The 27,974-nt window shown below is 62.8% G+C and overlaps 1 protein-coding gene across 3 annotated transcripts in view; it reads left to right on the forward strand.

Moving 5' to 3' along the window:
- Positions 1-5,170: 5,170 nt before the first annotated feature.
- Positions 5,171-27,974, forward strand: part of GSE1 (Gse1 coiled-coil protein) — a 101,423-nt gene continuing 78,619 nt past the window's right edge. Inside the window, exons 1-2 of one of the 3 annotated variants that reach the window (XM_075765316.1) lie at positions 5,176-6,495; positions 6,973-7,185. In XM_075765316.1, coding sequence (XP_075621431.1) covers positions 5,218-6,495; positions 6,973-7,185 — 1,491 coding nt within the window. In that variant the 5' untranslated portion in view covers positions 5,176-5,217. Of the gene's footprint in view, positions 7,186-27,974 lie in introns of all 3 variants that reach the window. The other 2 variants (XM_075765315.1, XM_075765314.1) reach the window with 2 other exon arrangements.

Here is a 27,974-nt window from a genome sequence, read left to right on the forward strand (position 1 = left end):
CCGCGGCTCCCTGCACCGGGGCTCGGTGACCGAGCAGGGGCCGAGTGGGCTTGGGAAACACTCGTGGGGGGGGGGGGGATGCCCAGTTGCTGGGATGGGTTTGTACCCTGGCGAGGACACAAAGTGCAGAGTCCCTGCTTGGTGCACGCCCCCGAGGGCACTGTGGGGGCCTGGCTACTGCTTACAAATTTTTACTGCTGTGCAAACTGTTACTGTTTGCACTGACAAACCTTTTCTTCCTTTTTTTTTTTTTCCCCCCCCTCTCCCTCTCCTCTCCACCCTTTTTTAATAGCAGCCTCTAACAGCCACACTCATTCTTCTTTGTTGACACGGCCCTTTGGCATCAGCACTTGGCATTTGCAGAGCAGCTCGTTCTGGAAAGGAAAAGAAAAAAAAAAACAACCTCTTTTTTTAAAAAAAAAAAAAAAAAAAAAAAAAAAGCAACCCAGCCCCTGTGCCTTGCAGGGGACGTGGCTCCCTCCTGCCTCGCAGGGCATGGTGCCACCGGGTGAATCAGCGCCCGGCCCCGGCGCGGGTGAGCTGGGAGGTGCCGTACGAGGTTAATGCCACCGGCTGCCCACGCAGGGACTCAGAGTAAGGGACCGAGGGTGCTGGGTCTTCACTTCGCTTCAAACGTATGTTCACGCACGGACACAGGTGTGTGCACGCTCACGTGCACCGCCAGGCTGGCCCTGGTTGGACCCAGCCATCGGCGACCGCTGGGCCCAGCACCGAACGCTGGCTTTGTCCTCTGGCCGTCGCAGGAGCAGCAATTTCTTTGCCGCAGCACCTCCGAAAGCGCTTGGCGGAGCAGAGTGGCTCCGGCTCAGCTACAGCGTGTCCCTGCGGGGCCGTGGTGGCTGTCGGTGGCCCCCTCCTCTCCTCAGAGCCACCGTTCTCCATCCTGCCTCTCGGGGACCGTCCCAGCAGCGTCCCTCCCTCCCAGGCACGGACCACCCCGCATCCTCCCTCGCCGCAGACCCCGCGCTCCCGTCCACGGCTGCGGTTTCGGCACAGGACAGCTGCCTCCCCTTCCCCTCCGCTCGCCCCACGGCTCCCTGTCGCCTGCACGCAGCTTTTCTTGGGTCATCTTTTTTTTTTTTTTTTTTTTAATTTCAGGCTCCAAGCAGCGCAGAGGCAGATGTTCCTGCTCGCACCAGCCGCGATCTTGGCTGAGAGCATCTTTGTCTCACCTGCATGGCCACGCGAAGGACCAGGGGAAATATAGTTTACAAGCAAGAGAAAACCTGGCTGGGCTCTTCCAGCAAAAGGAATAGAAAGGGAAAAAAAATCAATTAAGTAAGTAAAAAAATTCAAAGAAAGGTTAAAGCAGCAGATAAAAAGGATATATCCTGACTATTTTCATGAACCAGCACTATCTTTTCCATCTGAAAAAGCAGCACCAACCGAGTACAGAAATCAGCCCGTTTTTGGTTTTTTTTTACAGAAAAAAAATAAGCTTGCAGAGAAAATTACAGCTGTTGAATGCAGAGTTCGAGGTCGCTGAACACCAGACCAGTGCCCCGGTGTCCCGTGGCAGCCACGCTGCCAGCTTTGACCCAGGCAGGTGACACCGTGGTGTTCAGGCTGGCTGCCCTGTGCCTCAGTTTCCCTGGGTGGCACAGCAGTGATCCTGTCCAACAGCATTTATATGTCACCGTTGGATTTTCAACAGGGACGATGGCAGGGCTGGGCTGCTGGGCACGGTGCCCTTCCCCGCCTGGGTTTGCTCTCCGGCAGGACGCCGGGAGCCCACGGGTGGAGGTGGGAGCCTGGTCAGACGCCACGGCCAGGCAGCGGCTGTTCTGCCTCCCCGGCCGTGCGCGGCTGGGAATTACCTCCTTGGAGAAATATTCCCTTTTCAAACACCAGACCCCGTGGAGGATTATCCGGAGGGGGTGGCTGGGGGAACAGTCACGCTGTCTCGAAGGCACTGTGTTGTTTGAAATGCTCTTTAAGGCACTTGATGACTCACAGCAACAGCTGGAAGGAATAAGCAGTTGGTAATTTCCATATTAACCTCCCGGTCCTGGGGACAGAGGGGGGATCTGCTGCATGTGCCTGCTCGTGAGGGTGCAGCGGCACCTCGCCGGCGTGCTGTGAAGTGGGTGCTGCTGGGCACCGTCCTGTAGTGCCTGAGGGGCTGCAGGGATGGGGAAGGGGATGGGGATGGGGACAGGAACGGAGACGGGAAAGGGGATGGGGATGACCCCAGAACCGGGCAGGCTGCTCACGGATCCATCCCGATCCCCCGCCCGATGCAAGCTGGGGGAATGCCGCACCGGGAGGCCGCCCGGGGCTGTTTGTACAGCACCTTGCACAATCAGCACCAAGCCCTGACGCAATACGGTCATGCAGCGGCTGTCCGTCACATCTCTCCCTGGGGCTTGCCTTTGTGCAAGGGGACGGTTCTGCATTGCAAGCCAGCAAGGAGGTCTAAGACGGGCGCAGTGAGGATGTTTGCCTCCTGAACCTGGACTGCAGCCTTCCAGCTTGAGAGAGGAGCCATCCTGCACCGCATCCTGCTCCGTCTGCATTGCATCCCGCTATCCCCGTGGCGCTGGGCTCCGTGGAGCAGACCTGGCTGTCACCATCCCCAGCCCTTGGGTCGCTTTAAAACGCGGGCTCCGGCAGGAGGTCCGCGCGCCGGCGGGAGCTGTGGTGGAAAATCCTGTGCTAGGCTCGCCTCGATCCCCGCGCGCCCCGGGGGACGCGTTTGCCGCCAGGGCATATGTTTTCAGTTCTTGCCGAGGCCCGACTTGAGAAATTTTCTCTCCCTCCCAGCTTCTCTGTTGCAAACAGCAACCGCAGGGCCGGGGCGGCACAGGATGATAAATGAGCTGCTCTGTCCGTACGCAGCCAAGGCCCGGGAAGCCGCTCAGAGGCAGGCTGCATCCCGGCGGGACGCGGGGCGGGGGGGGAACCGGGGGCTCGCGGCGTCTCCAGAGAGCAGCAGCACGGAGGGTCGGTGTTTTGGGACAGGGTGGGGAGGGGGGGGTCTGGCCCTGCTGAGCTCCGGTCCTTGAATGCAGCGCGTTGTTTGCTCGCCCATCTGCAGAGCAGGCGGGAGAGCATCTGTCGGCTGCGCTCGAAGGGTGGGCCGAGCCGGCGGCCACGTCTCCCCAGGGAGCTCCAGCTGGGCAATCGCGGGCAGCCCGAGCCCCTGCTCCCCGGGGAAAACCCAGAGGCAGCAGCGGCAAAGGATGCACGGATGGGGTGAAGCATTCCCCGATCCGTTCTCCTGCCCGGATTGCCCCTTCCCATTTGGGAAAAGGGGGTGACACCGAGAGACCACGTGCACCTTTAAGGAACATCTGAGTCATGTCCACCCCGACACGCGCAGCGCTCCCAACGCCCTCGGTGCATAGAGCAGCCGCCACATCAGGCCTATAAATAAATAAAATATAACGAGGCCCTGCCGTCTTCTGGAACCCCCTGAAAAAAGCCCCGTAGAGCCAGTTCTCCCAAGGTATCGTGTTCCCCGCTTTGTGTGTCGCCTCCCACCCCCCACCTTGCTTCTTTATTGCCGGAGCCATCTGGGTGGAAACTGGATCCGGGTCCCCAAAGAGCCCCCCTGCCCCCTGCCCGCGCTCCAGCTGATGTCACACAATCTGTTTGATCTCACGGCCAGTTGCCGGGGAGTGCCGGACGCTGTCACCCGCGGTCTGGGTGGGAGATGACATCAAGGGCTGGTCAACCCAAGGGGGACGCGGCCGGGGTGCTCCGAGGGCGGGGACCATGCTCGCGCTGGGGGTGATGAGGAGCAGGGACGACGTGGCTTCTCCGCGTCAGCGGGGTGTCGCGACGCGCGGCTCGGGCGTTCGGCCCGCGGTCCTGCCTGTCCTCTGTCCCTGCGTCCTATTGCAAGTACCTGGGTTTGATCCTGCACAGCACCCTCCTTCAGCAGGACAGGCTCAGGGCTTTGCAAGGACGGGACCGGGGATGTTGCAGTGACTTGCCGTGAACTCAAACTCAGCAGCACTGCTGGGTGCAGGCTTCCTCCTAAAATGACTGCTTGAAAAACATCCTTACGGCTGCTGATGTATTTTATCGGGAGAGCCGTGCCGAGCCGGTGGGCACGCTGACTAGATGCTCGGGCGGTTAATAAGTCAGGTTTAATTGTGGCTGGACCTCGGTACAGTTTGCACTTCCTCGGTGCCTATTGTCCAAGGACAGCAAAGTGCTTTACAAGCATTAAATCTTATCGCAGCCTGCAAGGCAGGTAAGGATATACCGGGATTATTGCATGCGTCGCTGAAACGCGGCCAACTCCGGCTGGGAACACATCAGCTATTTACCAGTGAGTGGCAAAGCGATGCAGCATTTTAGGACCGAGCGGGAAATAGAATCTGGTATTGAACTGGAACAGCAGTGAGACTTTTAAAATGTGAAATAAATTACCGGGGCTGATTGTTGGTCAGGACACCCGAGTTAATGGCTGGTGGGCAGCACTGTAAAGGGCAGGGACGTGGCCGGTGCTTTCGGGGGATCCGTCCCGCCGGCGTGAGCCCGGACACGGTGCCTTTCCGCTCTGTTTTGGGTCGGGGGAGCCGCACAAAGGGCCGTGGACGTGGGGAGGGGGCCGCGGGTGACACAGCGGTGATAGAGGGGGAGGGAACAACGCGTGCGGGCCGCCCCGCGTGGGGGGGGGGGGGGCTGCTGCGCGAATCCCCGCGTGGGGCCGGTTATAAACCCCCTCGCTGGGGTGGGTTTGTAAATATTCCCCCCCCCGTGGGGTCCCTCTGCACCCCCCGCGGCGGCCGCCGCAGCTCCGAGCCGGCCCAGCCGGGCTGGCGGCAGGCGGGCGGGCGGGCGGGGGGGGGCGGCAGCGGCTCGATCCTCCCCCCGGCTCCCCCATCGCGGGCAGGTCGCGGCGGGGGGGCCGGGGAGGAGCCGGGCCGGGGGCGCCGGGGCCGGGAGGCGGCCGGTAGCCGCCCTTCCTCCGCGCCGCCAGCGGGACCCAAACTTTCGCACCGAACTTTTATTCTCTTTTTTTTTTTTTTTTTCCCCCCCCTTCTCGGTGTTTGGGGATATTTTTTGTTGTTGTGTTTTGGGGTTTGGTTTTTTTTTTTTTCGTTGCCTTCTCCGCGGCGGGAGGAGGCGGGCGGCTGCGGGGGGGGGGGGTGTGGAGGAGGAGGGGGGGGGGAAGAGCGCTCCGCAAACCCGCCCCCCGAGCCTGCGTGTCCGGCGGAGCCGCGGGATGAGCCGGGGGCGGCGATGAGCGCGGCGGGGCCGGGGGCGGCGGCGGCGGCGGCGGCGGCGCCGCTCTCCCGCAAGCAGCGGCTGATGGCCGCGCTGGCGGCCGGCGAAGCGGCGGTGGCGGGCGGCCCCGGGGCTCCGCAACCTCCGGCACCTCCGCTTTGCTGCTTCATCTGCGGCGGCGGCATCAGTCGCGGCAAAGAGCTAAAGCTTCAAGTTCGACCCCCCCGCGACCACCGACCCTTCTTCCCCTTCCTCCAGCACCAGGAACCGGCGCCCGGCGCCCGCGCCGTCTCGGCGGAGGGCTGCGCCTTGGTCTGCGCCGTCTGCCGCTGTTTCCTGGGCGAGCAGTGGGACTCCTTCGAGCGCAGCCGCACGCCGGTGGAGAAGCGCATGTACTGGCTCAAACGGCCCCATCAGTGCGAGGCGGCGGCGGCGGCGGCGGCGGCGGCTGCGGGGGGAGCCGGGCTGCGGCGGGGGGCGACGGGCTGGGACCCCGCCGCGCCGCCGCGCCGCCCCGCCGGCCAGGAGGAGGAGGAGGAGGAGGAGGAAGAGGAGGAAGAGGAGGAGGGGGAGGAAGGGCCGGCAGCCGGCTCCGAGCTCTCCGAGCTCTCCGACGCCGAAGCCCTTTCGGAGCCCGAGGGGGCGGGCGACGCGGCGCGGCCCCCCCCGGCGGCGGCGGGGGGCAAGCGGGGGCCGCCCTGCTGCTCCTCGGAGGACAGCGAGATCAACATCACCAGCGAGGAGGAGGAGGAGGAGGAGGAGGAGGAGGAGGTGGAAGGCGGCGAGCGGCCCGCTTGGGCATCGGGCACCGCCTGCTACATCTGCGGCAGCCCCTTGTCACCCACCACCCAGCACCGCGTCCACGTGCAGAAGCAGGAGAAGACCTCGCCGGCACCCTTCTTCCCCTTCCTCTGGCTTCACAGCCCCCCGCCGGGCGCCCAGCCCCTCTCGCCCGCCGGCAGCACCCTGGTGTGTCCCTGCTGCTTCGCCTCCCTCATGCAGCAGTGGCAAAGCTTCGAGCTGGCCAACGTGCCCGTGCTCCAGCGGCTCTACGTGGTGCCCCTCAACGCCGGTGCCGTGCCCGCCAAGGGCTGGCGAGGGCTGAAGGAGGATGGGGCGGGCGCCCCACCGGCACCGGAGGCTTGCTACCTCTGCGGGGAGGAGTGCGGCAAGGAGGCGAGGCCGGTGGCGGCCAAGATCACCAACGGCAATGCGAAGAGCACCATGCATTTCCCCTTCCTCAGCCTCCTGCCTTGCCCGCCCAGCGCCAAGGGGCTGAACAAGCACTGGGAGGTGAGCAGCTGCCGCAAGTGCTTCGGGGTCTTGCAGGACCTGTGGGCCATGTACAGGGCCTGCCACAACGAGGAGCTCATCACCTCGGTGCAGAGCTTCCTGGGGAGGTACCACCAGGTCTTCTCCGCCGGTGACCCCAGCAGCCTGGTCAGCCACCCTGCCGTCAAGCCTGGTCCCACCTCCGTCTGCTACATCTGTGGGGCCGAACTGGGAGGCGGCAAAGAGTTCCAGCTCAACGTCAACCCGCCGGGGCGATTTGGGGAGAAGGAGCCCTTTTTCCCCTTCCTGACCGTCTACCCACCCGCCCCGCGGGCCAGACCGGCCGACTCAACCGGGCTGGTGGCCACCTGCATCCTTTGCTACCACGACCTGCTGGGGCAGTGGCTGCAGCACGAGGGCAGGAACTCCCACCACCCCAGCAGCGCCTGGTCCCGGCAGTACAAAGTGGAGACCTTCGTCTGCTTCTTCTGCCGGCAGGAGAAGAAGCGATGCCTTGGATTAAAAGCGGTTCAAGTGGCCAGGCTCCCCGTCTTCCTCTACACCCTCCGCGTGGCCAACAGCTTGCTGGTGGATGACGGGAAGCAGCTGACCATCGGCGCCTGTGCCGAGTGTAGTGCTGTGGTCCTGGCTGGCAAGAGCATGACCCCGCCGGAGCTGCTGGCGGCGGTGCCCCCGGCTCTCCTCCCCAAGGTAAGGTGGTTGGCCTGGATCCCATCCCTCCCTCCCTCCCCTCCTGGCGTTTTTCACTTTGGGCATCAGGGAGGAGGTAGAGTGGTGACATAGAGGGATGCTCTCCTTTTGGGTCTGGTCCCTGGGGGGCGAACGCTAATGGATGGGGTGCCTTTAGCAATGAACTTTTGGAGCTGTCAAGCTGCAAAGGAGTGGATAAAAATCCTTCCAAGAGGTGGGGAGAGCCAAGACCTGTCCTGTTGCAGAAGCGTATATCTGCGTTATTGGCGCCTGCTTGCTGGCAGCCCTGCGCGAGGGAGGTGGGGGCCGGCACGGAGGAAATCCCGATCCCGTGCCGCTCGCCGTCATGGGTGATCAGAGGTGCTGGAGGGGAGGGAGGGCTGCCTGGCCTGCTCACTGCAGCAGCATCCTCGGAAAGCTCGAAGGAGCGCGTGGCCTCCGCCGCCGTAGGAAACTTCCCAAGTTATCTCCAGTTTTATGAGGCGCCTTAATCAAAGGGGTCCCCCTCGGAGAAACCTCAGCCCTTCCCATGGCCGGGGGGGCTGGTGTGCGGGCTCGGAGCTGGGTGCCCCCCACCTGCGCTGCTCTGGTTACCCTACAGCGAGGGACCCCCCGGCAGCATCCCCCTGCACCTCCAGCCCCCTGCGCCCCCTGAGCCGCCGCGATGGAGCCCTGCAGCCCTGAGGGGTGTCGTGGGTGTCATCGCCCGGGTGCTGCCAGTTTCCCGGGTTGCTCTTTTCTGCGCCTCCCGCCGGGGTTACGCAGGGCGCTTCGGGGGCATCACCTAGCGAAAAGGTTTACCAGTCGCAAGCTTGGCTTTCTCGTGGGATGGGGAAATAACTGCTTTTACTCCCAAATTTCCAGCTTGTAGGAGTGTGCTGGAGAGCCACTGCTCTGTATCTGCAAACCAAGCCCCAGGCTGGGCTCTGTAAAATGCCAGCATCCTAAATCCCCAAGTTCGTTTTCAAAGCCTTTCGGCTCCGTTCCTAGCCAGAACCCCGCGGCTCTCCGAAGCGCTGGCATTTTCTTTAGAAATGTAAACCAGCCCTTCCAAGACAGCGCTCCTTTTCTCTCGGGTTGCTCTCCCTTGGCTGGTTACAAATACAATTTTCCGTTCAGCCGTGCCGGCTCCTGAGCTGGGGGGACGTTACTTGGAAAGCCACCGGACAGAAGCTGCACGCACCGGAGGGTCGGCGTGTGTGGCACTGGCACGGAGAGTTGCCAGGATGGTGCAAGAGGTTGGGTTGGCACCAGTGATGGGAATCCTCCGGAAGCCGTTGCTTTTGGGTGGTTTCCCCCGGGCTCCATCAGCCCGAGCCGGATGGTCCCAACATCATTGCAGGTCATTCGTGGATGCAGATGATTTATTTTCAGGCTCGCCCGCACGGGAGTCTGCTTCCAGCCAACGCGACTTGCGGTGCATGGAGGGGTCTGAGGTGGTGGAGACTTTCTGGATGTTGGAGGCGGTTCGGGGCTGCATGGCTTGCAATGCCCGTGTGGTCACGGCCACGCTGCCCGTCTGCCCGTCCCCTGGTCCGTTGGCATTTGCAGGGTGCTGGGGCCCTTGCTGGCTGGTGGCCAGGGAGGGCTCAGGAGTCAGGCGAGCATCCTGTGGAGCGAACCCGGGCGGTGATGCTGGGGTGATGCTCCGGCAGAGCCCCGGTGGGTGCAGCTGATGAAGGGGGGGTGACATCTGCACGTCCGCAGCCGGTATTTCACGCCTCTGCCCTGTTAGTGTCCGCAGGCCACGTCATGGAGACATTATGGACAGCAATTCTGTCCCAGCTCAGATGCCAGCGTTGGGAGGTGGGGGTGCTTCCCGTGGGGTTCCTTAGTGACCCCCCCTGGAAGCCAGCTTATCTCAGGCACCCCAGTCCTCGTGCCCGCTAGCCCCAGCCCCAAACTCCCGCTTGGGCTCCTGCCTGCAGCCCTGTCTCTGACCTGAGCGGCTCTGAAAACCTTTTGTGTGGGACTATGAAAAGCAGAGGGGGAGGAGGAGGAGGAGGACGCGGAGGGTGTCCCGGGGAAGGGATGCTATTCAGTTCCTCCCTCTTGTTCCCTGGTTTGCTAATGAGCAAATTAAGGGGCTGCTACAAGAGGCAGGGTGGCAGGAGGCAAGGCAGAGCTGCCTGGGGAGGGGACTGGTCCAGGGACTGTTTCAGTTTGCCGGGCTCTGCCGTGTCCTGGTGGTGACTCTGGCTGGCCAGAAGGTCCTCTCGCCTTTTCCCTCTTCCTCTCCACATGCTTCCCATCAAGGCTGAGACCTCACAGATGCCAAGGTTATTAAAAAGATGGCTTAATGCTTAGGTCGGGTGCTTGGCTAATTTAACTGTACCCTCATTCAGCCATGCTGCCGGCTGGAAGTCACCCCGGATGAGCCTTTCACCCTTGTGTGGCACCCAGGTCCCTGTTCAGGTGGGACCAGGCAGGAGGGAATGACCCCGAGGGGTTAAAACCATCTCCCTGTTCCTCCTTGCAGCTCTGCAACTTCATTTTTTTTGACTGCACTTGCTTTTCCACACACCCAGGATTAACACCCCCCCCCCGCAGAGCTGGTGGTTTGCTACTGTCCTGCTTGCAAGTGGCTGACCCAGATGGCTCCAAGTTTGAGGCACCAGGTCCGTAATGCCACCAGACACCTTCACATCCCCCTCTCTTAGCAGGGCAGCAAGAGCAGGATGGGGCTCAGGTCTTCTCTGTAGCAGCTTGGAGGTGCTAAGGAGGGAACCCCACGTCTGAGGCCCGTCAGGAGGGTGGAGGCTCCAGTATTTTGGGTGGGGTGGTGCCTCTGCTGCTGGTTTGGTGTTGGGGAGCAGCGGGGCAGGTGATGCTCTATGGAGGTGTGGGGGTGCCGGTGGTCCTGCCTGCTGCAGGAGGGTCTCTTTCCTACAGGTAAGCTCTGTGGGCAGAGGGGCTGCTGCAGCAACCTGCTGCTGTTGGCTTGGGGCGGGGGGGTTTGGGTTCTCCTACCGAGTACAAATGGCGATGCTGAGCTATGGTAAGGGTACCCCGCTGTGGTACTTTTGGCTTGTCACCAAGGTGCCCTCCAAGGTGTGCAGATGTGTACCGCGAGACTCCATCCTCTTTCCAGCTGTGCCCCTCGCGAGGGGGATCTGTAGGGATCTCTGCACCCGTTGGCGCAGGGCTCCTGAGTTTGGGGCGGCCGTGCTGCCACCGGGTAGCTGCCTCATCCTCCCCATCCAGAGAAACCGCCTTTGCGTCCCACCGTCAAGCCCCCGCTGCCGGTCGGGAGGAGCCGGCTCCCTGGGGTGCTGCGGGACAGGCAGCCGCTGCGAGCAGAGCAGGTGTCGGGGTGGATTGCTTTGAATAAACCATCAACCACCCAGGCTTGGCCGGGGTCCAGAGGCGATGCCGACCCGCATCCCCGGCCGGCCGTGCCTGCTGAAGCGGCCTCTGACGCCGCCCCTCGAGCCCCCCTGCCCTCTCTGAAGGGCGAAGAGCCGCATCGCCGGCAGTGCCAGGTCAAGGGCTGCTTCTGCTCGGCCCAGCTGGGGTTTTCTGCGCTTGCTCCGATCCTTTCTCTCTGCCAGCACTGGGAAAAGCTTCCCTTGCCTTTCTGACTTTCCCCATCTTCGCCTGCCACCGCTCTCGCTGCAGCTACGTACCTGTAAAAGTAGGCTCCGCTGCTTTGTGTTTCGTTTTTTTTTTTCTTTTCCCCCTTCATGCAACTTTTTGCAAATACATTCAGGTTTCTGCAAAGCTCTCAAATCCCACCATAACTTGGGCAAAGCTGTTCAAGTTTCCTCTGGGTGCTGCAGGGCACAGTGCAAAACTTGCAGCTGGTGCCGTCCTGCTCCTTGGGAGGACCCAGAACTCCCTGTCGTGTCTCCAGCCCTGTCCTCAGGCTGGTTTCCGAGCATCGCCCCGTGTTTTCCGTGTCCCCTTCCTGCTTTGCGGTGGTCACTTGGGTCTCATTGCATGGGGCTGTGCCTGACGGGGCACGGTCAGGCTCATGGGGCTGAGTTTGCTGCATTTATTGCTCGGCAGCGGTGGTGTTGGCTCAGCTGGGGATTTGACCCCTTTTTTTCAGATTACAAGCTCCAAAGGTCATGCCGCGTTTCCAAAACGTTACGTCGAGCATACAGCTGTTGGTGGGCATTTTCTTTTTTCGGCTTTTGAAAAAGGTTTTGGGCAAACATCAAAGAGTTCTTGTGTTTTCAGCTAAACCTTGTCCTACTGATGCTGAGTAGCAGCTGAAACTCCTGGATGCTGTGAAAGCAAACCCAGGAGGTGGAGGGTGATGCCTGACCCTCCTCCCGCATTGCACGGGGCCGAATTCCCGGTGGGGGTACAGAATCCCAGGTAGTGGCCAGGCAGGCAGGACCTCGGGCGTGTTTGCATCTTTTATTAATTTTGAAGCATACCAAAAACCTCCTGGCGACTGGCAGCGTTTTGGGCGGTTGCACTTTCTCTGCCAAGCTGGTGGCTCCTCCGCGCATCCCCAGCCCAGGCTTCATGTGTGGGCTGCAGAGGGGTGCCACAGGCTGCAGAGGGGTGCCACGGGCTGCAGAGGGGTGCCGTGGGCTGCAGAGGGGTGCCACGGGCTGCAGAGGGGTGCCACGGGCTGCAGAGGGGTGCCACGGGCTGCAGAGGGGTGCCACGGGCTGCAGAGGGGTGCCACGGGCTGCAGAGGGGTGCCGTGGGCTCCAGAGGGGTGCCACGGGCTGCAGAGGGGTGCCGTGGGCTGCAGAGGGGTGCCACGGGCTGCAGAGGGGTGCCGTGGGCTGCAGAGGGGTGCCGTGGGCTCCAGAGGGGTGCCACGGGCTCCAGAGGGGTGCCACGGGCTGCAGAGGGGTGCCACGGGCTGCAGAGGGGTGCCGTGGGCTGCAGAGGGGTGCCGTGGGCTCCAGAGGGGTGACACGGGCTGCAGAGGGGTGCCACGGGCTGCAGAGGGGTGCCACGGGCTGCAGAGGGGTGCCGTGGGCTGCAGAGGGGTGCCACGGGCTGCAGAGGGGTGCCACGGGCTGCAGAGGGGTGCCACGGGCTGCAGAGGGGTGACACGGGCTGCAGAGGGGTGCCACGGGCTGCAGAGGGGTGACACAGGCTGCAGAGGGGTGCCATGGGCTGCAGAGGGGTGCCACGGGCTGCGTTGGGCTTCTGCTTATCCCTTAAGCGTAAGAGAGGAGCAGAGCTGGTCTCGCTCATCTCCATTTTTTGGCTTCCAGCTTGGGTTGGCTTTGGTGGGTGTGTCTGTGCTTGTGCCAATTTTTGCCATCACTAATTCTAGCAGATACAGAGCAAAATCAGGCCAAGGTATTTTAAGCCAACTTTATCGGGATAAACCTGATTTGTTTGCAGCATATGTCTACATAAAGATGTTTTTAGCGAGTCTCACGTTGCCTTTCAGCAAAGCAGCTTCCTCCGCAGCGCCTGCTGCGGCTAACACCGACCGGGTCTGGCATTTTCGGATGAGATCTCGATGCTGGCATGGAGGTGGCAATATAATCATGATATGACTTCATGTCTTGGGGCACGGCCTCCCGCGGGATCGTGTTCCCAGATGGCAAACAAAGAAACAACACGAGGAAAATGTGCCGCTTGCTTTTTCCTGCCGATGAGGTCAGGGCGGGTTTGGTATGTATGCAGCTGGGCTGGAAAGCCGTGCCCCTCCGTCCCTCCTCATCCTCACCCACCGCTTCGGTTGTTTCAGAGTCACCCCACGGGCTGGTGGCTCGTCCCCTCTGGGGTCTCCGGCCAAGGGTGCACGTCCTTCAGCTCCAGTGGAGGGGACAGCAAAGGAGCCTTTTGCTTTGGCCAGGCTGACCTTGCTGTACCAGCTGTCCAAAATACCAGGGCTCCCGTGCTGCTGCCAGCCGCCGTGTCCTCCAGACCTTGTGCTGACTCCACAGCTCACCAGCTGGCTGCTATATATTTATTTTTTACCACCCCCCTGCCCCTTGCCTTCTCTCTGCCTTTCCCAAAAGCAGCAGCGGAGGACTGGCAGTCCGAGCGCTGCTTCTCTTCTGCAGGCACCTGCCAAAAATGCTGGCCTGAAATGTGTGCTGCCTAGGAAACCCTGCCTGCACCCCCCCCAAAATATCCCCTCCAGCTTCCCCCCTGGGCAGAGGGACCGGGGGAGTCCCTCTCTGCTCTCCTGCAGTGAAAATGCTTTTGCATTCGCTGGAGCATCTTGCAGCAGCGTCCCTGTCTGCGCTTCATGTGAAGCCGCGGCCAAGTCGGGAGATGGGGTAGAGGGATGGACGGCTCTGGCTGTTGCGGACGGACAGATGTTTTGTCCAGACATTTGGCCTTTCCCGGCTGTCCGGGAAGCGAGGTCGCAGAGGGCAGCCCGGGATGCTCTTCAGCCGCTTCCCAGCGAGGAGGAACTTCCCTGCGGTAGCATCGTGGGTGCTGATTTTGCAACTACCTTGGTAATGGCAGGAGCCAGCCGGCTTTTCACCATCCTGTTCCGTGCAACGTGCCAGCTAGGTCCTGTGCCACCACCCCCACTGTTGTCATCCTCAGGGGCTGAGCTGGGACCAAGGAGATCTCCATCTCCTGAGCAGGTTTTGGGGGCCTGTGAGCTTTTGGGGACCGCATGGGCATGGAGCCCAGCTGGTTTGCCAGGAGCCTGTTTGCACCTTGCTGGCTGCGATGGGTGCCTGCTGTACCCTGGATCTGTTCCCGTGCTGGTTTTTTGGGGGGGAACCTCTGTTGGCTTCCTGCAAGCACCGTTGGCATGTGCCGCTCGGAGTGGGGTGCTCGCTGAGGCTCCCCAGCTCCCCAGAAAGGGCTGTCGGCAAAAAAGATCCCGCGGGTCCCATGCTGCTGGGCAGCATCTGGCCAGATGTTGCCCTTCCTCCCTGCAACAAAAGGCCTGTGCCGCACGCTGGCATCCTGGGCTTGAAAGGATGGCATGGAAACGTTCCTCTGTGTCGGGGGGGGGGACACGACACTGCCCTCCTTAGCGACAGCCAGGTCTTGGGGGGGACTTTGTAGGGGCAAATCCAGGAGGGTGATGGGGCAGGAGCATCCCAGTGCGTGGGGAGCAGGGTGGGAGCTCCAGGAGGAGCCACCGGAGGTTGGCCGGCGGTGGCAGGCTCCCAGCCGCACCGGGCTTTCTTCTGCCGCGAGCAGCTGGTGATGGGAGACCTTCCAATGCCGCAATCCTCCCCGGCCCAGGGCTCTGACAGCTCCGGTTCCCCCCGCCGCCAAGGCGGGCAGCAGCGGTGCCCCGAGCGTGCCTTGGCTCCTTGCAGCACCGGTGCCATGCATCGGCAGGTGCCAGCCTGGCTTTCGTGGATGCGGTGGCGCTCCTTGCTTGCACCCCTGCTTGCAAAAAGCGTCGCTCCCCTGGCCGTCAGAGCCCGGTTCCCCTCCCTGCGGCACGGGGAAGGTGCCGAAGTCCCGGTGCCAGCCCGGGCCGCCCTGGGCAGGTCGTGGTTTGCTCCCGCTGCCGAGCGAGCAGCTGCTCCGGCACGGTGCTGGCGGCCCCGCCGGTGTCTCAGCCGCCCCGGCGCACGCGAGCCTTGCTGCGGCATGGCTGGATAAACAGCCTCGTGCAGCTGGCCTGGCCTCGGTGTGACTTTTTTTCGCTCCCCTGGATCTTCAGTAGCAGAGCGGGGAGGAAGGGCACGGCTCCCGCTCTTGCTCCAGGAGGGAGTTTTGGCTGGGAGGAGGAGGGCATTACCTGGGTGCGCTTTGCAGCCTGGCACGAATATGACGCTGCTTTTCTCCCTCTTTATTTTCCTTATTTTCCTTCCCCCCCCCCCTCCTTCCTGCGTCAGTGCAAATGCTGCTGGGCTTTAGTAGCTCTTGGGAGACTGAAGTCATCTGTTTACCCGTGGAGCTGGCGTGCTCGGAGCAGCAGCTGCCCTGGCTTTCCTTCTCTAACCTGCCGGCCCGCGGCGAGGTGCCTGTGCCGAGCGTGCCGCGACCCGTGCCAGGGCAGGGCGAGCACCGGGGCTGCCCCGGGGCTGCCTTGTGTGGCACACCGGTGGCACGTGCAAAACGGGGCTGGGGGGAGCCCGTGCTGTCGTGCTGCAGGTGTAGGAGCTCCCTCCAGCCGGAGACCTGCCGAGACGCCGCGGTTCGGTGCCTGTATACGGGTACCGGTGTTGGACAGGCCGTTCCCGGTTGCAGTCAGGATTATTATACGGGGGGGTTATTCAAACCCTTGCACACAAACTCAGGAAATCGCTGTCCGGCCCGGTGCTGCCTCTTCTCACCCCGTGAGGGATGCGGAGGGGGGCAGGAAGGCTCGCAGAGACCGGTTTGTACCCCGTGCTCTCTCCCAGTTCCTCCCAGTGAGCTTTTGGCTTCTACTTCAGAGCTAAAACAAGGCTGAGACCCAGCTAGGATGCAAGGGGAGGTCATTAGGGGAGATCGTAGTGGTGACCCTGCAGGCAGGAGCATCCCCCCTTTGCTGCAGGGACGGGCAGCTGCCTGCTGTGGCCAGAGGGCAGGAGCACGGTGGTGGTTTCCAGCCAGGGAGGATGCCGGGGCCGACTTAACACAGAGCCTGGCTGTTCCCAGGGCTGTCTGCCCCCCCGTGACCCACCACCCATCCCAGCATGGTGGCACCCGGTGTTGTCCCCGGCACCTGCTGCTTTTGGGGGCTGGGGACGTCCATCGTGGGGGCATCTTACCCCTTCCAACCCCAGCTGGGGCTGGGTGCCTGTCCCCACGGGTCCCGCTGCACCCCATGGCACAGCCTGGGCTCCGCTGCAGCCCTGTGCAAGGTGCTTTCCCCTGTTGACCCTCCAAAATGGTTTCGATCGTCCCCCTGGCTTTGTCCCCCTTGGGAGGGGGGAGCACATCAGCTGGTGGCTCTGGGGGGGCACCGGCAGCTCCCGTGGTTCTCGGGGAGATGGACATGAGGATGCTGCGGTCGCTGGCCGGGACCTTGGAGCTGGGAACGTTTTGGTGACAGCCGAGGCGTCAGCCTCTTGCTCACGGTTTGCAGCCGCGGTGGGGCGGACAGACCCAGGGAGGGAGGGACGGACGGACAGACAGCTGTACAAGGCGTCTCGGGGGCCGCGTGCGGGGTGTAGGGCGAGAAGCAAATTGCCACCGTCACCTTCCATCTGCCTGCAGCATGTTTCTGGAAGCGGGCTGACTTCAGTCGGCCGTGAAGCTTTTCATCGAGTGATGATCAAGTGCTAGTGATTTTTCAGTTATTACCCTGACGAGGAATAAATATATATATATGTGTGTGTGTGTATGTCTCCTGCCCTCCCTCCTTGTCTTCACTGCTAAAACAGCTGCATTTTCTTCTCTCCATCTCTCCCCCCCCCGCTCCTCAGAGCAAGCAGCGTGAGTTATCCCGAAGTGAAAACATGGCGAAGACAAGGCCCTTCAGTTTTCCCGGGAGGTAACCGTGCCAAGGTCAACCCGGCACGGGGATGGGGCCCTGGCTGCCGCTGCCGCCCCGGCTCTGGGGTGTGGGTGGCACCCCGGGGGGCTCGGCGTGCCCCGGCCATCCCTGGTGCGGAGGGCTCCCCGGGGAGCCGGGGGGAAGCCGCCTCTCCTGCCTGCAGACAGAGTCCAGATGCCCTGGCTGCGGTGTCTGTGGAGGGGGAGATGAATTCACTCCTGCAGTCTTCTGTTTTCAGTCCAGAACATCTGCACAGTAACTGGGAAATCTGGGCTTTCTCCTGCTTCTCAGCCAGGTCCTGTCAGTCCTTTCCTCTTCCAAAAAGGGGGTCGGTGGTTGGGTTTTTGTTTTGTTTTGTTGGGTGGTTTTTTTTTTTCTTTCTTCTCCCCTTTCCCTCCGTTGCTTGTGCCGTGTAACCTGCTCCCTGCCGTGTATCCTGTCGGGGCTGCGCCCGGATTTTAGTCCTTGCAGCTGCTGCAAAGCAGGGGTGGCTTTTGGGGGACCACCCCCTCCCCGTCTCAGCCGCTCCCCAAGCACCCGGCTGGGGACGTGGAGTCCCCTGGGAGCAGGTTTCCTCCCGAGGCTGTCCCCAGGCTGGGGGGCTGGTGGCATGGGGATGCCCTGGGGTCACGCAAGCTGCTACATCCCTTATTCCGGTGGGTTTTTCTCTTGCTGAATGCCCATCCTTGTGCTCTCAGGCCTGATCCTGCATCCCCAGAGCCCGGGCACTGCTTGCAGTGTGCTTGGGACTGCACATCCCCTTTGCTGCCCGTGGCTCCCTCCCAAGAGCTTGCACTGGCAAGCATGCAGGGTGGGGGCCACCCTGGTCCCAACCCCCCCCCTCCGACTCCCCGTTATTTCCAGCAGCGGGTGGCTTGGCGAGCCCAGCCCCGGGCTGGCTCTTGGCTTGGCAGCGTCCCGTGCGGGTGAGGTTTCTCTTCCAGCCCTGCCGCTGGCTCGGGCTCCTGGCAGGGCTGCGCTTGGGTGCTGGGCGCCCCAGGCACCTCCTCTTCCTTGCTGCTGCTTCCATAATACTCTGCCGTGGGGCAATGCATCGCCCCGGTATTCGCAGCCCTCAAGGAAGAGTAAATCCTGCTGCATCTCGCCTCCTTCCTCCCATCCCTGTGCGTGGGCAATTCTTGCTCTCAGCGACCTGACCTTCCTGCGCCTGAGCTGCTGGTGTCCGACGAGCCCTAACCCCACTCCATCCTTTATCGTACCCCCTTCTCCTTCGTGCGCAACATTTTCTTCCTTCTTTTCTTGCCTCTTTGTCCCTTTGCTGTGTTCCTCCCGCTTCGCTGCCCTATTTCTGGCTGCGCTGGCCCCGTGCCCGGTGCCCTCCGCTCGGAGCGGAAGGAAGGGCTCTGGGGGACGGAGGGCAAAGCCGGGGTGATGCCAGCGGAGGTTTGACCCTGTCTTGGAGAAAGGACCGACTGATCAGAGGGCGTTAGGGGTCATGGATGTCGTGGGTGCCATCTCCCTCGTGGGTCCCCAAGTGCGGAGTCGGTGGCTGGGTTGCAACCAGGGCAGCCCAGGGTGAGCCGGGCTCTTGCAGCACCCAAAGAGACAGTGGAGGAGGGAGATGGCACCCCTCTTTTGGCATTTGGGGACCTTAGGGCAAGTGCCTAAATATGCAAGCGGCGCTGCGTCCCCTTGGGTTTCCTGCTCCTGGAGGAGAGGGGAACCCTCGGGACGGGGTGATTTTTGGGTGGGCTGCCCGGAGGAGACGGCTGGGCAGGGTGGCTGGGAGCCGGGCACCCCGAGCACTCCTGGGCACCTGGAGGTGACGTGAGCCCGCTGTCCCCATCCAGGAGGACAGCCGCATGGCGCTGGCTTTGCAGCTGCTATTTCTGGCTAGTCCGTGGCCTCTGTGCTGCGGTCACCAGCGCTGGGGCAGGCAGGGTCCCGCTGCCGGCAGCTGCTGCCCTTTTCCTTTTTATTCCCTCGGACCCGTGGGACGGATGGGGACAGGATGAGGAATCCCCCCCCCCCTTCCCCAGCGCGGGCAGTGATGGAGAAGCTTGAGACCTCTTGGGATCTCCGCGCTCCAGCCCTGTTTTCCTCCCGTTTCAACCCGGCGTACATCTCTGTTTGGTGGGCGGCTGTAAAAATAGCACTTGGTTTGAGTTAGGAGGGTGGCGGGGAAGGGCTGGGAGGGGGCCGGGGTGCGGGGGGGAGGTCCGGTTTCTCCCTTTCCTGGAGGAATTAGGGAGGCCACATGCTGCCAGGAGTGTTTGGCTGGTAGAGGCAAGCGGAGGCTCCGAGGAGGCGAGCAGGCGTCCGCACAGATGGAAATTTGATCACCCACGGCTCAACAGATTGTTTGATTTATTTTAAAATCAAGCAGATGGCTGCAACAGGAGTTTGTTTAAGTTCAGCTCCGAGCTGGGCCAACGGCCAGGATACTCGGGGGTAGGCGTGCCAAAAAATGTTCAATGACTTTGGTCATCACCCACCTCTCCTCCTCCTCCTCCCCTCTCCCTCGCTCCAGCGCACACACCCCGGCTCCCCCTTATCGCATCCTCGCCTTCATCTCTTGGCTCCAGCATCTCACTTTGTCTCTCCCGGGCGGGTGCGCGCGCTTGCCCTCCGCTTTTCCTCCCCGTCGACTCGGGTTTAACTCTTCCCCATCCATCCCCTTGCCCTGGCTCTCTCGTACTGTGGGGGTGCAGGGAGGGCCCCCCCCAATGCAGAGAGGGAGCAGAAGGGGCTCCCTCCTTGTCTCCTTCTTCTCTGGGTCCGACTTGGGGTGCGGTGCTGGGGAAAATGGAGGGGTGGGGGTCCTGGCTGGGTGCCCGGAGGGGATGTCCCGACTCGCGTGGCCATCCCTTTGTGGTGCGGAAGGGGTGGATGGGTCCTGGTGTCCCCCCACCCTGCCCCGAATGTGGGGTGACCTGAATGGAGACGGGGTCCCAGCAGCGTGCGATGCTGCCGGATGAGGGGGGACATTGAATGCTTGGCTTGGGTCCCCTGTTTCAGGGTGTGAGGGGTGACCTGGGGGTGGAGAAGAGACCCCGTGCAGCACGTGGTGGCTCTGGATGGCTTTCTGGCCTCGCTGCCACATGGCTGGCAGGGAAGAGGCTGGGGGAGCCGGTGGGAATCAGCCTGGGATGTGCTAAACTGTCCTAAACGGGACGGGGAAGGCTCTGGTCAGGGCTTTAAATAGCTCTGTGCCACTGGGCTGGCTCTGCGCGGGGGATCCGGCCACCCCGGGGCAGCGCAGGGTCCCCAGCACGCGTGGCCGTGTCCCCTCGCCCTGCCAAGGGGTGTCTTGGATGCTCTCTGCCGCAGGGGCAAGGACCTCTCTGCATCTCCTGCGGCAAGGAAGTGGGATGCTCCAGGAGCACCGGGCATCCTCTTCCTGCTCCTTGGTGGCCTCAGGATGTCCCTTTGCCCCATGCCAGCCCCGTGCACCTCCCAGCACCGCGGCAGGTTCGGTGCGTGGCCGGTGCACCCTCTCGCTGAGGGTTTTCGTGCCGGGGAATTGCCCGTCATCCTATTTTTAGGAGCAGGGCAGCCGGGCGGTGGGATGAGGCTTTTCCCCGGCACCCGACCCCTCCCCGCGACGGGGCTGGGGGCTGCGGGTCCCACTGGGGAGAGGGGCCGGGGCTGGAAGGGGTTAAGGCAGGCGAAGGAAAACAAGAGTGCTGCAGGGCCTGGGTGGGTGACAAGCCAAACAACTGTTTTTGACTCACTGTTGCTGCCTTGCCAAGTGCAATTGCTTCCACATTCCCATCCCCTGGCTGGAGGGGCGCGGGGAGACGTTGGCTTTTCGCGGTTGGGAGGGGAAGGGGGATGCCGGGGGAGCGGCAGCGGGAAGGGCTGGCTCTGCACTGCTTTTTCTCGGCTCTTCTCTCTTTTATTCCCCTCCCAGTGGAGAGGCAGGAAGGGGCAGGGGGTGACGCTGCTGGGGGGGTGATGCTGCCGGGGGGGTGATGTTGCTGGGGGGGTGATGCTGCCGGGGGGGTGATGCTGCTGGGGGGGTGGTGCTGCTGGGGGGGTGATGCTGCCGGGGGGGTGATGCTGCTGGGGGGGTGGTGCTGCCGGGGGGGTGGTGCTCCTGGGGGGGTGATGCTACCAGGGTCACTCGTGCCAGCTCCTGGTGGAGCATCCCTTTTGCCAAGCCCCAAAGGTAGGAGAGGGAATGGGGGGGCTGAAATGCACCCCCAGGGTTGGTCTGCCCTCCCTTCTCTTGCTGTTTGTCTACAAGGGGGGACCCTGAAAAGGCGGCTCCTTCCCTGCCAGGGGGTGCTGATAGGTTTTGGGGGGGTGGAAGCATCCCTTTGCCCCCTATTCAGCTCCTGTACCCCCTCTCCCGCAGCAGCCAGGGATGGAGCCCCGCATCCTCGATGTCCCTATTGCAGCCACGTATAGGGATGGAGAGTGACCCTGTTGCAACTCTGCTCGGAGACGTAGGGTCTCATGGGGGGCCGGGCCCCCCACCGTGCCTGGCCGAGGCGGTGAACTGAGTGTGCTGGGGGGCGGGGGGAAATCTGCCAGTGGCGTTTGGGGGGGTTGCTAATAAAATCCCCAGGCCTCCGAGTGCTGGTGCCGTTGCGTTGCAGACAGCAAGAAATAAGCCCTTGGAGAAGAGGCTTGGTAGTTACAGCGAAGATTTGAGCTACTCAGGGTTGCTGCTTTGTGGAGTTAATTATCTTCTGAGTCTGGGTTTTTGGTTGGGTTTTTTTTTTTTTGTTCCTTGGGATTATTTCTTGGCAAACGAGGCGTCGTTTTAAAGCACTGAGCTCTGCTCCCTCTGAACTCCTGGCTGCTAAGTGGTATGTAGGAGATCCTGCTCTTCAAAAAACCCAACAAAAAAACACACCCTCAAAAAAGCCCTGTTGCCTTTGCAGTGCAAGTATGGGGTCTGGGGCAGCTCGGGAAGATTTTGTGTGTGTTCCTGGAGCCGTTTCCTTGGGGGAGCCGGAGCAGCAGCCGGTGGCAGGGGAGGATGCGGCGGTCCCCTGGGAGCGGCATCAGGGGGAACGCTTCGTCCCTGCAGGGCTGGGGGCTGCTTGGTGTGTCCCCCCCAGGTCCAGCCTGTATTGGGGTGCCTGGAGGGAAACCTTCGGCCCTTTGGAAGGTGTGAGGGTGTGCTGCGAGCCCGCCCTCGGGGAAGGAGGGGGTTTATAGGGTGCCTTGGCCAGCAGCAGTACCCCCCCGCTGGGATGCTGCAGGGTTGGGATATCGCTCCGGCATCACACCCCCCTTGCCCTCTGGCTCCCGGGGCTCTGCAGCCGCCTCTCCCCGCTTTGCAGAGGTCGTTTTTTCCCCTCCTGGCTGCGGCAAGGGTCTGTGCATGCCGAGGGTGCTGGGGATGCGGTGCTGGGGATGCGGTGCAGGGGAGCTGGCCTGGATGCTGTCAGCCACACGGGATAAACACGGTCCCCTGACGGGAGGGAAGGCAAACGCACACCTGGCTCCCGGTCTGCCGTCGGAGCCGTTCCTAAGGGATGCGACACTTTGGAGCAACTCCTCTCACTCCTGCTGCCGGTACCTGTTTACTCTCAGCCTTGCATGCTGAAACCCGGGGGAACAGATGCAGCGACAACCTCTGGGTGTTGGAGAGCAGGAGCCGGCAGCGATGGAGGTCGGGAGGAACATCCCTTCCCCGGTAACGCTGCAGGAAGGACCCGCAGAGCTTTGCCCGAAACATCCCAGGGTGTGGGAGAGCCAGCTTGTGCCATGATGTTACACCACTGCGACAGGCACGCTATCCATCATCCTTGCACCAGGAGGGCTGCCTGCCCAACCTCCGCCCGTACCCCACGCACATCCACGCCGCCCCGTGGGGTTCATCCCTGCTGTGCCCATCACCCTGGCATCACGTCACCTGAGGCAAATCCTCCAAACTCCCCGGTGGGGGCTTTGCAAGGGAAGTAAAAAGCCCTCCCGGTGCTCTCCAACCACGAGTGGCAGGGGATGCCCGCGTCCCCCTTGTCGGACACCTTGTCAGCTCCTAATCCGGACATGAGAAGGCAATTAGGGGCCGGGATCCCCTTTCCGAGGCAGCAGATGGGGCGCGGCGACGTGCCGCGGAGCTGGGGAGCAGCGGCGGAGGGGCCGGCGCGCAGCGGCTCTGCCTCCTAATGTGTTTGCAAATCCTCACCAGCTGAGGGGATTAAAGCCGGCATCTGGCTCGCTTTATAATATTAAAACAAAGGGAGTTGTAGGCGCCATGATCGGGGGCAGGCGAGGGAGGGAGGGAGTGTGGGGGGGGAGCTGCTGCTCTGCTTGCTGTGCTGGGAAAGTCTGCAGGAATCCCCCCCCCCCCGCCCCAAGCCCTTCCCCGGGAGATTTTCCCCAGGGAATAAAACAACCCGGGGGGGGGGGGGGCTGTCCTCACCCCACCGGCAGCACCGCGAGGGACACACCGGGCACCGATTTCCAAGCTACGCAGCCCATCGTGCCGCGCGGTGCAGGAGCTGGCCCCCAGCCCCCCCGGGACGAAGGGCAGCGCTGGGGATGCCGGAGGTGGGTGGGCTGCAGGGGCTTTTTTTTTGGGGGGGGGGGGGGGGGTTAGATCTGCTTTTTTCCACCCCGTTGCGCCGCTCTGGAAGCAGCAAGAATTCAGGAAGCCGGCGCGCAGCGAGTGCCAAGTCAGGCTGTACCGCAGCCAAGCCCCTGCTTGTTTTCTCGTCTTGCTGGAGCCAGTAAGTGACCTTATTAGCTTCGGGGGCAGCTGCCTTATTAACACACATCTGGCGGCGAGGAGGCCGCATAGTCCCTATATTGTCTCCCTGCCTGCTCCTAATCCGGCGGTACCTTGCTGGGGGAGCTCGTCCCGTGGCTTCCACCGCCCCCCGGTAGCGGGGCTGGCACCCGGGCGGCCCCGCTCTCCCCATCCGGGGTGTAAACTTGGGGGGGGGGGGGAGGTTGTGCTGGTTGGGGCAGGATTGGGCAGATGGGGCTTTGCGTCTCCTCAAGATTATAATTTAAGATTGTAATCTGTGCAAGGTTATAATCTGCGGGGGGGTGGGGGTGGGTGTGTGTCTGTGGAGTGGGGGCCCCCCCAGCGTGGGAGCTGTGCTGGTGGCATTCCCATGGATGCCGCCCCATCTCCCACAGCCTTTTCTTCTTTCCTATGGGGCAGGCTCCGCTTTTTGGGGCGCAGCATCACTCCTCGGGACAAGAGATTACACTGAGGGGCTGGACCACCCATGCAGCATCCTCGCATCCCTGCCAGCAGCTGGGGTGGGCACTGGGATTTCCCTCTGGCGTGCAGCGGGGATCAGCATCGGAGCGTCCTGCAGTGAGGAGAGCCTCTGGACATTCGGCTTTGGGGTTTTACCAATGGATTTGGCCCTCGAAGGGGGCAGGGTCCCGAGGGGGCGCAAGCTGGGAGGCTCCTGCTCCTTTGCCATGTGCCGGATTGCCCCGGGCTCTGCTCCGGGCTGTCCCGGTGGCTATGCATCCCACCCGGAGCTGCCCATCGTCCCCATGGCGGGACCTGCCAGTGGGACCACCGCCAGCCCCGCGCCTGGCACCTGCCCTCGCCCGGCACCGCCGCGTTTCCTCTCCCCGGCTGTAATTAGAGCCGAGCTAGAGGGGGCCCCCACGCCGCGTCACCCCGGCAGTGTGCATCCCAGGGGACCGAGGGCGAGCGGGATGGGGGGCAGCCGGGGTGCCGGGTGCCTGCCCACGCCTCTGCCGCGCAGGGATGCCCTTTGTCCTTCTTGGCGCGTGGGGGAACTCGGCAGCGCTTGGTTTCTCCCTCCTGCTTTGGAAATTCAAAACATTTACAGGGCAGCCCACTCGCGCCCTGCCTGCCACGGAGCGAGGCACTTGGCTGACTCCTCTGCTTTCCTTGGCTGCTTCTCCCTTGCCTTCACACTCGGGGAGGGGGGGGGCTTTTCTCCATCCCCTCCTCTTTTTTCTTTTTTCTTTTTTCTTTTTCCTTTTTTTCCTATGGTATAAGCTTGAAAAAACCCACCACCAGCCTGCAGGAAAGGCCATCAAGGGGGACGGGAGGCAGAGCCCAGGGCAGGCGCGATGGTGGCAGTGCCGATGCCGGACGGCCCCTTGTGCTGACCTTGCTCTCCACCGGGAAGGGCGGCCGTGCCGGGCAGCCGAAGCAGCCCCGTGCTGTACCAGCGCTAATGAGTTCTGCCTGAGCAGAAGGATTAATTAGCTGCTGGGAGGGGGAGGGCATCCTGCTGCCGTGACTCCGGTGCTGCTGGGTGCAGCGGTGAAGCCTGGCACGGCACGGTGCCCGGTGCTGCGGCACCGGCGGTGCTTTTGCTCAGTGCTGGGGGCTGCTGGGAGGATGCTCTGAAAGGAGCCGGCGGTTCTTCTGGAGCAAACGCCACGGGCCAGGTGGGGAGAGGAAACCCGCTCTCTTTTTTCTTCTTTTTTTGCAAAAAAAAAAAAAAAAGCCACGCGAGGGGTTTTTCCTCCGTGGTTGTTGCTGTGCTGTTGTCCCTCTGGGAATGGGAGCTGAGGGTGGGACCTGGCCGTGGCAGCAGCACTGAAATACATCCCGTGGGGTCTAAAATGACCCTAACGAGGACGAGGTGGCAGCTGGCCTGGGGCTGTGCATGGGCAGGATCCGGCCACGTGCCGGGGCTCAGCCCTAACCCTGCTTCTGCTGTGGCCAGGCCAAAATCCAAAGGGCTCCAGAACGCTCGGGAGCGTTGTGCTGGGGACTGTCACCCTCCTGTCCCTGGGAGGGGAACACCAGACCTGGCTTGGGGCTTTGGGCAGCCCATTTAGCTGGGGGGGGTGTGTTGGGGGGGGCCCTGGGGCTGCTCCGTGCCCCATCCTCCCACCAGGCGAGGATGCGGTACCCCCCTCCCCTCCAGCGCGCAGGAGAGCCAGGCGGGGGGACACACACACATCAGGGGGAGGCCCCCAGGGAGACGAGCAGGGACATTGTGTCAAGGCCGGGAAGGTCGTGAGGACGCGTAGCTTGAACTTGAATTAGATGGTAATTGCGACGTGCCTAATTACAGGGAAAGAGCAAATCACTCCGGTGCTTCATAAAGTGTCTGACACGGAATAACGAGGATAATTAGCAATCAGACGGGAAGCTGCTACCTCCCTGCTCGCGCGCTGTCCCCCGAAAGCCCCGGGGAGCCCTGCTCCCCCTCCTGCCGTGCGGACCCCGCTCGGCAAACCGCCTGCCCCCGTGCAGGGTGGTTGCATCGCTTTTGCCCCCTCCGGCATGGGACATCTGCCCCCTCCGGCGTGGGACATCTGCCCTGCAAAGCCACCCGTGCAGGGACGAGGTACGGCTGGTGGCCGTGCCAGACGTCCCCGGACGTGTGCGTGTCCAGCCGTGCTGCTGTGCAGCGCCGGCAATGCATTAATGCTGGCTGACGCTAGAGCGCACCAGAAGCATGCCGTGGCATCCTCCCGGGGACACGGCACCCGGCAGGGCCACCTGCCCCGGCCACCTGCCCACGGGCACCCTGGGGTGGCCCCGGAGGCACCCGCTGCCGCCCCGCTGGGGACCCCGGCTGCCCTCGGTGGCCGCGGGGGACATCGTTAGCGGATGTTGGGGCTGTGATTGATGCCGGCTAATTGCACCCGGGGTTTCACCCCTCGGAGGGGCGGGGAGGGGTGGAGGGACGCAGCACCCTGAATGACACCCCTGCCCTCCCGGCCCCGGCACTGCCCGCAGGGACCCAGGAGAATGAGGAGCATCTGCCTCCAAATTAGCTGCACCTTTGAATGATGCTGTGGTGGGTTTAGGGAATGCATCCCCCTCAGGGAAGCTGTGCTGCGCTGGGGGGCTCATCCCAAACCTCCTGTCCCCCCGTCCCAGAGTAGGGGGGATGGAGGAGCATCCGCTGGACAGTATTGCCCCGGGCAGGGGCTGATCCTGCAGCCTCCAGCCACCTCCCCAGCACCCCCCACCTGCCCCCCCCCCCCCAAGACCTGTTCCCTCCTGCCACCCGGCGAGGACTCGCTGCAGGTGACAGGCACCCGAAGGCTGAGGAATAACCTCCCTCCTGGGCACGAAGGGACCTTCCAGCCCCAGTATGCCCCCAGTTGGGGGGTGCCAGGCTGCTGTGGTGGCTTTGCTCCGGCTCCCGCTTTCCCTGGAGGTCCTGCAGCCACCTTGCTCCTGTCCCCAGCCACTGTACGGTCTGCCTCCCGCCCCGGGACCATCCCTCCGCCACCCTCCCAGCACCTCCCAGGAAGCCACAGCGGGTCCCAGCACGGTGTTTGGACTGGTCCCACCACTGGAGTTGCAGAGGGCTGGCCACGCCGGTGGCACCACGGACATGGGTGTGGGTGTCCCCGGGTGCCGGGCAGGGTGGAGGTCACGCTTCCCAGCCTGTCCTCCTACATGCACGTCTCCTTGCCATCTCTCCTCCTCTTTTTTTTTTTTTATTTTATTTTTTTTCCCCTCTTTGAGCAGCTGTTCTCTAATAAGCTGTTAATGATGATACAGTAAGTAGAAGCGGAGAGTCCTGCGGGAGCTGCCACGATTTGTGTAATTGGTCTCGGAGGAGACAAAAGTATCTAATATTTACATGCCGGTATTAGTCCCCTGGGAGTGCTGTCTGGGCTGGCACGGGGAAGGCAGCTCCCAGCCTCAACCTGTCTGCTCCCAGCTGATGGATCCTCAGATCTCTAATGTATGGAAATTGCTGCGCGGCAGCGGGAAGGGTGGCGGCGGGGGGGTCCCTGTGCCACGCTGCCGGCTGGGCACGGGGAGCCCGCCGAAAGCTCGGGGACAGCCGAGCATCCCTGCGGCTTGCCACCCAGCCGGTTTGCGGGAGCGGTGGGGTTTGGCTGAGCTGCTTCCAGAGGGCAGAGGGAGGATGCTCTGGTACGGGATGCGGGATGGAGGCAGGAGCCAACCTCTGCCTGGGTCAGGGCTCCCCAGGGTGGGTTTATGAGAGCTTTGGCTGTGCCCGTGAGGGGCAAACGATCTCCGAAGCTAGCCCTTGGGTGCCTGGAGTGAGGAGCAGGAGCTGGGGAAGAGTGCTTACAGTCCAGCCGCCAAGTGCCCTCTCCCCTGTGCCAACGGGTGGGGTGGCTCGTCCAGGTCCGCTGGGAGCTGTGCCGGAGCTCCCGGATGGGCAGGTTTAAAGGCAGCGCTGGCGTCTTGCTCCCAGCCAGCCGGGTGAGCCGTGGGGCTGGGCGGCTGCCCGTAAAAATGCCTTGTAGCGTTCCTGCCTGCAGCTGGTACGGCCTTAATAGCAGGGGAAACTGAGGCACGGCGGGGTTGGGGAGCAGCCTGCCCTCCCTCCTGGCAACCCTGACCCGGCTGGGGTCTTGCCCTGGGCCCTATCCTGCACTATAGCACGGACTGGGTGCCCACCGGGACTTTCCTGCTTCCCCCCGGTACCCCTAGCCTCTGAATGCAGTGTGTCCCCAAGGCTTTGGGACTGTCCCCCTCTCGCCGGTGGTCGGACCCTGGCTGGGTTTGTCTCGGTGTCACTGCCACTGCAACAAGCTGTCTTGGGATGCCGGGGCTGCGCTGGCTCTGCTGCCCCCA

Source organism: Balearica regulorum, chromosome 13 (assembly GCF_011004875.1).
Source record: "Balearica regulorum gibbericeps isolate bBalReg1 chromosome 13, bBalReg1.pri, whole genome shotgun sequence".
NCBI lineage: Eukaryota > Metazoa > Chordata > Aves > Gruiformes > Gruidae > Balearica > Balearica regulorum.